General features: G+C 49.9%; 1 protein-coding gene across 2 annotated transcripts; it reads right to left on the bottom strand.

The window, feature by feature from the left end:
- Positions 1–5,903: 5,903 nt before the first annotated feature.
- Nmur1 (neuromedin U receptor 1) lies at positions 5,904–9,023 on the bottom strand. Of its 2 annotated transcripts, NM_001319227.1 has the most exons (3): positions 9,004–9,023; positions 6,975–7,869; positions 5,904–6,375 (listed from the first exon to the last, which is right to left on the bottom strand). In NM_001319227.1, exons 1-3 carry the CDS (start codon positions 9,004–9,006, stop codon positions 5,987–5,989), a joined length of 1,287 nt encoding a protein of 428 aa, NP_001306156.1. In that variant the 5' UTR covers positions 9,007–9,023; the 3' UTR covers positions 5,904–5,986. The 2 variants fall into 2 exon arrangements, with proteins under 2 accessions (NP_001306156.1, NP_034471.1); NM_010341.1 differs by lacking the exon at positions 9,004–9,023 and having other exon boundaries at positions 5,987–6,375; positions 6,975–7,803.
- Positions 9,024–9,804: the final 781 nt, after the last annotated feature.

The raw sequence follows: 9,804 nt of genomic DNA on the forward strand, positions 1-9,804 counted from the left end.
TCTTCTTGCATCTTCTCTATTGAAGCAGAGTCTCAATCGAAACCAGAGCTTGAGGGGCTGGAGCGATGGCTCAGTAGTTAAGAGCACTGACTGCTCTTCCAGAGGTCCTGAGTTCAATTCCCAGCAACCACATGGTGGCTCACACCCATCTGTAATAGAATCCTCTTCTGCTGTGTGTGAAGAGAGCTGCAGTGTACTCATATACATAAAATAAAGGAATCTTTAAAAACAAACAAACAGAAAACCAGAGCTTGAAGGTATGACCAACCTTACTAGCTGACTTGTTCCGGGATATCCTGCCTGTGCCTTCTGAGGTTGGAATTCCAGCCTGAGGCCCCTCCCCCACCCCACTCCCACCCCACCCCCTGCACCCTCTGCACACACCAGGCATCTACACAGGCTTCTGTGGATCCGAACTTTAAACAGCAAGAACTCTCAGCCCTCACTAAACACTCACCTAACTTTTTAAATTTTATTTTATTATTTTCTTTTTTTTTTTTTTTTTCTTTCGGTTTCTCTGTGTAGCCCTGGCTGTCCTGGAACTCACTCTGCAGACCAGGCTGGCCTCGAGCTCAGAAATCTGCCCGCCTCTGCCTCCGAAGTGCTGGTATTAAAGGCTTGAGCCACCACTGCCCGGCTCACCTAACTTCCTTTACAAGACAATAGTGTGGCCACAAGCCAGAAGGCCAAGTGGGGGAGAGGTCTCTAAGCAGCAGAAGTGCTTGGAGACCGCGGGATCATCCACACGGTCTCTATCGACACACACGGTAGTGCAGGGGTGCCATGCCTATGAACCAGATTCTATGAGAAAGAGAGATGTTACAACACACATCCCAAACACGCCATATCCTTTCAGAAAAGTTGGCTCCTAGCCCGAGGAGCACAAAGCGCTACCCTGACACTGCACAGGAGCAGCAGCGCCCCCTAGGGGCACTACAGGGCCGATGCTTCTGGTTGTGCCCTGTGAGTGCCCTAGGTAGGGATCGCTGCTACCCTCTCCATCCTAGCCCATTTTCTCAAGGACCGAGCTTGGCTGCTATTCCAGGAGCCACCGGTGGCCTATGACTTATGGAACCTGGCCATTGAGAGCCTGAGGACACCCTCGATAGATGTGGCAAGTTCACAGCAAGAAGCACATTATACCTCACGTCTTCCTATGTGCCCGTCTTCCCATGTTCCCTGTGCTTCTCTGGTGGAACAGCCCTTCACACACACACACACACACACACACACACACACACACACACACACACACACACGGACTCCACCCCTCAGGAACACTGTTCCATGTGACACTGAACAGAAGTCTCTTGGAGTCCAGAGGTGGTCTCTGAGAAAAGTTCTGACATCTACCCATGGGCTGGCTACCCAGTGCTTGTGACAGGTGGCCCTTGAGAACTCAACTTGAAATAGCATCTTTCCACAGGCCCCTTTGTTCCCAGAATCCCTCTTGTCTCGCCCACCACTCTCCAAGGGTGCTTAGGACCTCATGCTGTGTGCACCCTGTCACCACACATCCAGGATCATCCCTGAGGAAACTCCCTTCCTACAGGGAACTTTTCTCTCAGCTCCGTGGTCCACTGTAGCCTCTATGAGATTCCCACTGCCATCAGAGTATCTCTTCCTTCCCCCTTAGCCTCTGCTGACTGCTCATGGGCCCTGTGCCTCCCCTCTTTGCTTAGCCAGAATCTGTGCAATAGTAGATCAAACAGAGAGGGTGGCTTTTCTTCCCTGGTTTGGTCAGCTCTTCTGAGCTCAGAGTACAGGAGGGGGCAGAGCCTTCTTAGGCCAACATCTAGGAACTCCTCCCACTGTAACTTGTATGAGACTCAGGGGGCTTAGTCAGGCTGGCCAAGAACGTCACAGTGGAGCCTGTGGGTCAAATGGGTTGCAACCTTGAGTTTGGATACAGCATCCTCTGTGGAAAAAGCAGAAAAGACTTGTTTAGAGATGGTGGGAACAACCGGATAAAACACTTAAAGAAGGAAATATGTCATAGTATATTCAGTAGAGCAAAGTGATGGGAAAAAATGTGATAACATATACACAGTAAGTTTACCATTTAAATGGGTGGTTCAGTGTTGGGATGGCTCAGTTTGACTGGATTTGAAGTTACCTAAGAGGCACACTTCAGAGCATCTCTGTCCAGAAGTGTTCTAGAGTTTAAGCACCCTTGGAGAGTGGTGGGCGGGACAAGGGGGACTCTGGGAACAAAGGGGCCTGTGGAAAGATGCTATTTAAAGCTGACTTCTCAAGGGCCACCTGTCACAGATTCTGAATGTGGACCACCCCATAGACAGGGTGTCTTAGTTACGGTTTCCATTGCTGTGAAGAGACACCATGACCAAGGCAACTCTTATAACAACATTTAATTGGGGCTGGCTTACAGGTTCTAAGGTTCAAGTCTGTTATCATCATGGTGGGAAGCATGGCAGCATCTAGACTGGCATGATGCTGGGGGAGCTGAGAGTTCTACATCTTGTTCCAAAGGCAAATAGGAGAAGATTAACTTCCGAGCAGCTAGGAGGAAGGTCTCTCAAAGCCCACCCCCACAGTGACACACGTTTTCCAACAAGGCCACACCTCCTAATAATGTCACTCCTTGGACCAAGTGTATTCAAACCACCACACCAGGGGGTGGGGGGTGGGGGTACTGGACTGAGTAAAAAGAAAAGCGAGCAAGCCAGCGGAGCCTCAACAGTCCCACTTCTGCTTCCTGGTCTGTCCAGGTGTGAGGAGTCTTGACTGCACATTCCTACCACCATGAACTCTGCCATTCCACCAGGGTGGATAGACCCCCTTTAACCATGAGCCTCCTTCCTTCCATTGCTTCTGACAGCTGTTCGCTCATAGGCATAAGGAACATAACTAACTTAAGTTTTATTGAGGTAATAATTTTGCAGCTGATCTCCACCACTTTTCATCTTGCAAGACAAAAACTCTGTTCCTATTGAGCAAGTTCCCATTGCTCTTTCCCTACGGCTCCCAGTGAAGATGCTGTTTAAAATGTATGTATGGTGTGTATGTACATGTGTATGTACGGTGTGTGTGTGCAGGTGTATGCACATATGTGTGTCTGTGTGTGTGAGTATGCAGGTACATGCAGATGTGTGTTATGTCTGTGCATAAGTGCATGCATGTGTCTGTGCATGCACATGTATGAGTCTCTGTGTGTGGGTGCACACTGTCGTGCACAAGTGTTTGCTTGTGTGTGCATTGTGTGCATGGAGCGGGATGCCATCCTCAGTGATGTCACTTATCATGGGCGACTGTGACCCCAGGCATTGTCCCATAGGTTCTGAGGATTAACTTGGGTCCTTACACTCATAAGGCAAGCGCTTTATGGACTGAGCCATCACTCCAGTCCCCGTCCCTTTCTTTTCTCCACATTTGTTTACTTGTATTTTCCAGATTTTTCTACAGAGTGGATTTAATATTTGTATAATTGAGTAAACAACAAATCTGCAGCTGTTGTGATTGGACTATTAACCCTCCTAAGGCTCATGTGTTGACTGTTTGGTTCCCAGAGCAACAGTGTCCACTGCTGCTATGTCTGGAAGTGGGGATTTGAGAAGGTGATTGGATCATAAGCACGCTATTGATGGATTCATATGTTCATAGGATTATTGGGGGGGTGACAGAAACTTGTAAAGGTGACATGATAAGGCTACATGACAGGAAATAGGTCACTGAGGGTATGCCTTGGGAGGAAAAACAAGCATATTTTTTTTCTGCAGTGTTTCACTGTTTCCTGACTACCGTGAGGCAAGAAACCCAATCTCACCATGTCCTTCTCTCTCCCCACAGGTCGGAATAATAAAGCCTAGCCTAGTGTGGTGGCATACACCTTTTAATCCCAGCACTCCAGAGGCAGAGGCAGGCAGATCTCTATGAGTTTGAGGCCAGCCTGGTTTACAAAGAGAATTCCAGGATGTCCAGGGCTACACAGAGAAACCCTGTCTTGAAAACAGAGAGAGAGAGAGAAGCCAGCTGACTATAGACTGAAAACATGAGCCATAAAAATCTTGTTTATTTGTTTTTCAGTGGGAGTTTTATTGTGTAGCCCAGGCTAGCTCTAGCTTCAAACTCCTGATCTTCCAGTCCTCACTTCCCAGGTGTGCCAGTGTGCCCAACTCTCTGCCCTTTAAGTTGTCTTTGTCATATAAAACTGAATCATGAAATAGCTCTCTACCATCTCCTCCCCTGGACACCTGGTGCCCTGAGAAGCCCAGGACACCAGTTAGCAGGTTGTCTGCAGGGTCACTGGGCAGTCCCTAGCTGTGGACACCAGGTCTCTCAAGACAAGACCCAGCAACTTGCAGCAGGACACAGTTCATCCATTAATGGGGTCCTTCCTCAGCACCAGGTTGTCCCTGGGACTCAGGGTGGCATGAAATGTCAGGGAAATACTGCCCTTGACCACCTAGTCCCCTTTGCGGAGCTTCATGTCCTCATTTGATTTTCATTGCTTCAAACTCCTGATCTTCCAGTCCTCACTTCCCAGGTGTGCCAGTGTGCCCAACTCCATGACCAAAGCTACCTTGGGGATGAAAGGGTTTATTCAGCTTATAGTCCATCATCAAGGGAAACTAAGGCAGGAACCTGGAGACAGGAACCTGGAGGCAGGAACCTGGAGACAGGAACTGGAGCGGAAGCCCCAGGGGAAATCTGGCTTACTGGCTTGCTCAGCTTATTTTCTTAGACAACCTGGGACCACCTGCCCAGAAGTGGCACTGCCCTTGGTGGGTTGGGCCCTGTGACATCAGTCATTAATCATGAAAATGTCCCACAGACAAGTCCACAGGTCAGTCCGATGGATGTAATTCTTCGGCTGATGTTCCCTCTCTCAGGTGACTCTAGTTTCTGTCAAGCTGACAAAGACTAACCAACACCCTGTCTCTGCACAGCCGTGTATGGTCCTTAAGTCAGTTCCTGCTGCTTCTTCCAGATCTCCCCTGGCTAACAGGATCTAGCATGTGTTCCCCCAGGGCAGCCAGGGTAGCCTGTCTGCAGGTGAGAAAGGCCAGGAGTGCGCTGCGCATAGGTTGGCCCTATCTGTTTCAGGACAAGCAAAGGACCTGTCCTTGACAGCTTGGAGCAGGACCATGAGAAGATCAGAGAGAAAGCAGGGTTTGGGAGTGGTGCAGATAATCTGAAACCAAGTGGTTGACTTTGTTGTACACACAGATGAAAACACAGCAAGCTCCCTTCAAAACGTGACTTGGGCAAGCAAGCACACCTTTTATTTTTGCAAGCAAGGAACCAAAGCCTCTTAGAAAGCCAGGGTGATTTGCTTGTTGCCACAAGGAAACATGGTGACAAAGGCTGAGGTCAGGTCCAGGTCCCCTGGATCCCTGGGAACCCCTACCACCTGACAGCTTGATCAGGCCCGAATCTCGGTGCAGAATGAGAGCCAGGAACTGTCAGGGTGTGAAGTCGGTCTCAAGTACAAAACAAGGGCTGGGGAGGGGCAGAGAGAGTCTATGGAGGTTCGGAAGTTACCAGGATGACAGGTGGGTCCCAATGGAAACACGTATGAACTTGAGAGGAAGAAGGGATCCCCAGAGGAATAGTGGCTGAGCCCCAGGTAACTAGGTAACTGTGACAGTTTTGTGGAGAAGAATTTAGGGGTATGGGGTCTGGAGGGACATACAGCATATATTTGGTTCAGCGTGGGTCTTTCTAATACATGGGTGTGTGCTATGTGCATGTGGTAGATGCCGTCAGAAGCCAAGAGAGTGTCGGATGGCCTGTTGTCATGAGGGTGCCGAGACCTGAACCCAGGTTCTCTGGAAGAACAGCAAACATTCTTAACTGCTGAGCCAGTGTTTCAGGCCTTCAATGGGGGCAATTGGGGTTCAATTCTCTTTTTCTTACTGTTTCCCTCAATACTCAAATATGTGGGCAGGGCAGAAACCACTTTTGTAGCTCCCCAGACTTTCTGAGGCCCTCTGGCCTTGTGGGTAAGGCTCCTTCCAAATTTTATTCAGGAGGGGTCTGTCTCTTGCTGACACCCTGGATCCTCATTCACAGCCAGAGGTTCGTCCCTGCTGTTCCTGTGGCCCACGTCACACAGGGTGCTGCCTGTGGTCAACCTGATGTGGTTATGGGAGCCATGATAGGGTTGGCGGCGATGACAGCACTGGGTTCCAAGGCCCAGGGCTTGCAGGAAGGTCTCTCGGAAGCGAGTAGACATGAGGCTGTAGAGCACCGGGTTGGCTGCTGAGCCGAGATAGAAGAAGATGCCAGAGGCAATGTGGACACACTGGTAGGCCAGGTGCAGGCCTTCCGTTGAGTGTCCATACACCAGGCTCCACATGATACGGTCAGCATGGAATGGAGCCCAGCAGATGCCGAATACCACAACCAGTGCAACTGCAAGGACAGAGAAGAGATTTGATCTTCATCATGCTTAGAGTTTGCATCTACAGCTCACTATCTTCCGGTCCTAGAAAAGCAGACAGGAGAGCCAGGTAGTGGTGGTGCACACCTTTAATCCCAGTACTTTGGAGGTAGAGGCAGGTGAATCTCTGGTCTACACAGCAAGTTCTAGAACAGCCAGAGCTACACAAAGAAACTCCTTCTCTCTTTTTTTCCCTCTTCCCTTTTCTGTCTTTCTCTGGCCTCGCTCCCTCCACCCCAAGCCCCACTTGCTCTGGTCCCTGCTAAGTCTGGCCCATAGGTTTTTTTTGTTTTATTATTATTATTATTATTATTATTATTATTATTATTATTATTATTATTAGTTTCTCATTACGGATGGTTGTGAGTCACCATGTGGTTGCTGGGATTTGAACTCATGACCTCCAGGAGAGTGGTCAGTGCTCTTACCTGCTGAGCCATCTCACCAGCCCTGAAACCCTTTCTCAAAACAATAACAACAACAAGCAAGCAAGCAAGCAAACAATACCCTGGAAGCTCAATTCCTTCCCCAGACTGGAGGAAGCTCAGCTTTCTCCTCAACAATGACTTACACAGCATCTTGGTCACCTGTCTCCGTCCCCTATCTTGCAGCTGAATCCTTCTGTGGGAGGTCTCCTGGGTTGCTGCGGTTTTCCTGCCCTTGACCTCCACTTGGAGCAACATCCTCTCCCTCCGCAGCCGCAGCCCAATGAGCAGATACAGCACACTGATGGTGACCATGGGCAGACAGAAGAAGAGCAGTGCGGTAGTCAGTACCACCAACTTGTAGAAGTCCATGGGACCCACCAGCGAACATATAGCTGAGTCGGGCACCGGCCCCCGGCAGGGCACAGTTAGTTGACTGAGGCCATGCAGGCTGGTGTTGGGCAGAGAGAAGAGAGTAGCGAGGACCCAGATGGCCCCCACCATGCGGCGCACATGGGCCCGTGTCATCACAGACTTGGCTTGGAGTGGGCGCACCACGGCCACATAACGCTCCACACTCAGGGCTGTGACATTGAGCACTGAAGCTAGGCAGACGGTCTCTAAGAGCAGTATTCGGAAGTAGCAGGCACTCGCACCCAGCTGGAACGGGTAATTTTGCTGCATCTCATAAAGCTCCAGAGGCAAGCCCACCAGGAGCACCAGCATATCGGACACAGCGAGGCTGAAGAGGTAGAAGTTGGTGGGCGTGCGCATAGTCTTGTTGCGCAGGATGACGGTGCAGGTCAGCCCGTTGCCCAGAGTGCCCACCACGAAGATCAGCAGGTACGTGACACAGATGGGGACAAACTGTTTCATCTGCTGTGGCCCCAAATACTTCAGCCTCAGGGCCTCATCGGTAAGGTTCAGATCCTCAGGTTGATAGGGCCACTTGAACTCACTGATATTGCAGACCAGGGGGCTCCTTGAAGCATTTGGGGAGAGCGCTCCAGGAAAGATGGAACAATTGAGGCAGGGAGGAGTCTGTAGGATAGAAGGGGGAGATACCCAGAAGTCATTTAGGTAATCCCAGCTCTGTCCTAAGTTATCACACTGTAGAGGACTGATTAGTCACATGCCACTGGGAAAGAAAGCATCTGCCACCCACTAAAGTGCATTTCAACTACAGAGTATCCGGAGTGCAAACCTTGAAAATAATAAAATTGGCCGGGCAGTGGTAGTGCGCAGCTTTAATCCCAACGCGAAGGAAGCTGAGGCAGGCAGGTCTCATGTGAGTTTGAGGCTAGCCTGGGCTACAGAGCAAGTTCCAGGACAGTTAGAACTACAGAGAGAGACACTGTCTAAAAAACAAACAAAAACAAACAACAAAAAACCAATCAACAACAACAACAACAAAGAGTTATCCTCTATCCTCTACACACATACATGCAAACAGTATATATGCACAAGTACACACACACACACAAATGAAATACTTTTTAAATGATAAGATTGGCCCTTTACAATCTACTGGAATCTTTGAAGAAATGCCAGGTTTTTCCAAGAACGCTTGGCTATCTCCTTTGGCTGTCTCCCTTTTAAGACAGACTTCAGGAGAGCCACTTGATGTGGACCTCAGAAAAGTGGGTGCAACTGCAGTATTGCTTGGTCTTTAAAGAGCCGGGGCTCCTAAAGCAACTGCCAGGGCAGACCTGACCTCCCCAACTCCAGGTGCAAGATCCCGGTATTTAATCCACAAAAAGCATCGACACATGGCAGACCTGACATACAGAACGCTGTGTGTGACCTTGGTGTGAAGAGAAAGCCACCGTAGGGGTTAAGTGAAGGAGTGAAAAAGCTAAAAAACTGTACTTTGACCCAAATTTGATTCTGTTTTCTGTCACCTGAATCACTCCCAGTCTAAATATTTTATATTCTTTGCACCTACTAGACCTGGAGTTCTCACTCTCGGAACTCTCACGGAGAGGAGCTGGGGATGGGCAGGTGACAGCCCAGGTTCAAGAGAGCAGCGCTGAGACGACAGTCATCAGAAAAATGACAGAAATAAACTGACTAACTGAGAGGTCTCTCCCACAACCCCCAAATGTCTCACAGAGTTTTTCCACCCATCTCACTCTGAGAGCCGCTCCTGTCAGGGCCCGTATCCCGCTCACCTACCATGCCTTCTGCCCAGGAGGTCCTGTGCGCCCTGGCTCCCACTGACAGATAGATGCTGAGCTGAAGGCGACCTGACAGAGGCTGCCCTCCCCGCCTTCCTGGTTGCTTCGCCTGTTGTTCACAAAATCGCCACTAGAGGGCAACGCTGACCCCGGAGCTTGGAGTACTTAGGACCACTCCCAAAGGACTCTACCTGCATCCAAACCATACTAGCTAGCTGTTGGAATCACCCGGAGCTGAGAGTGTCTTCTTTTTCTAGACAACAATCCCATTTTACAGGTGAGAAGAAAAGAAAAAAAGAGCCAGAGAGAGGAAGTCCGTGAGACTTGGGTCTAAAATGCTGTCCCCACCTGCAGCACGCCGACTGAGCAGGACTTGTTCCGTGTCCTGCAATTCTTTCTGACCCACATTTTCAGACAACCTTCTTACGCACCCCTTAAGCCCCTGAAAGTCAGCAGCCTACAGAGTCTCATCCCCGTGACTCCACTTGTACACTCACAGGATAGCAATCCCCCCAATACACACAGTCTCATAAGGGGTTTCCAGCCCCGGGGTCCAAGCACTAGTCTCCTCCAAGGAAATCGCCCTCTCTCTTTTCAGCACCTCCTCCCACACCGATTCTTTCCCCGAGCATTGTCCCGACCCACTTCTTCACTCAAAGGAGCACACAAAAGCCTAGTCAGGTGTCATAGCCACACTCACCGTCTGCATTTCTGTCTTCAGTGTCCCCTCAGCTTCCCAGTATCTCCTCACCATGAAATTGCCTCCTCTGCTCCGCCCCCCTCAATCCCTGGCTTCTTA

The sequence above is a fragment of the Mus musculus genome, chromosome 1 (assembly GCF_000001635.26).
Source record: "Mus musculus strain C57BL/6J chromosome 1, GRCm38.p6 C57BL/6J".
Classification (NCBI taxonomy): domain Eukaryota; kingdom Metazoa; phylum Chordata; class Mammalia; order Rodentia; family Muridae; genus Mus; species Mus musculus.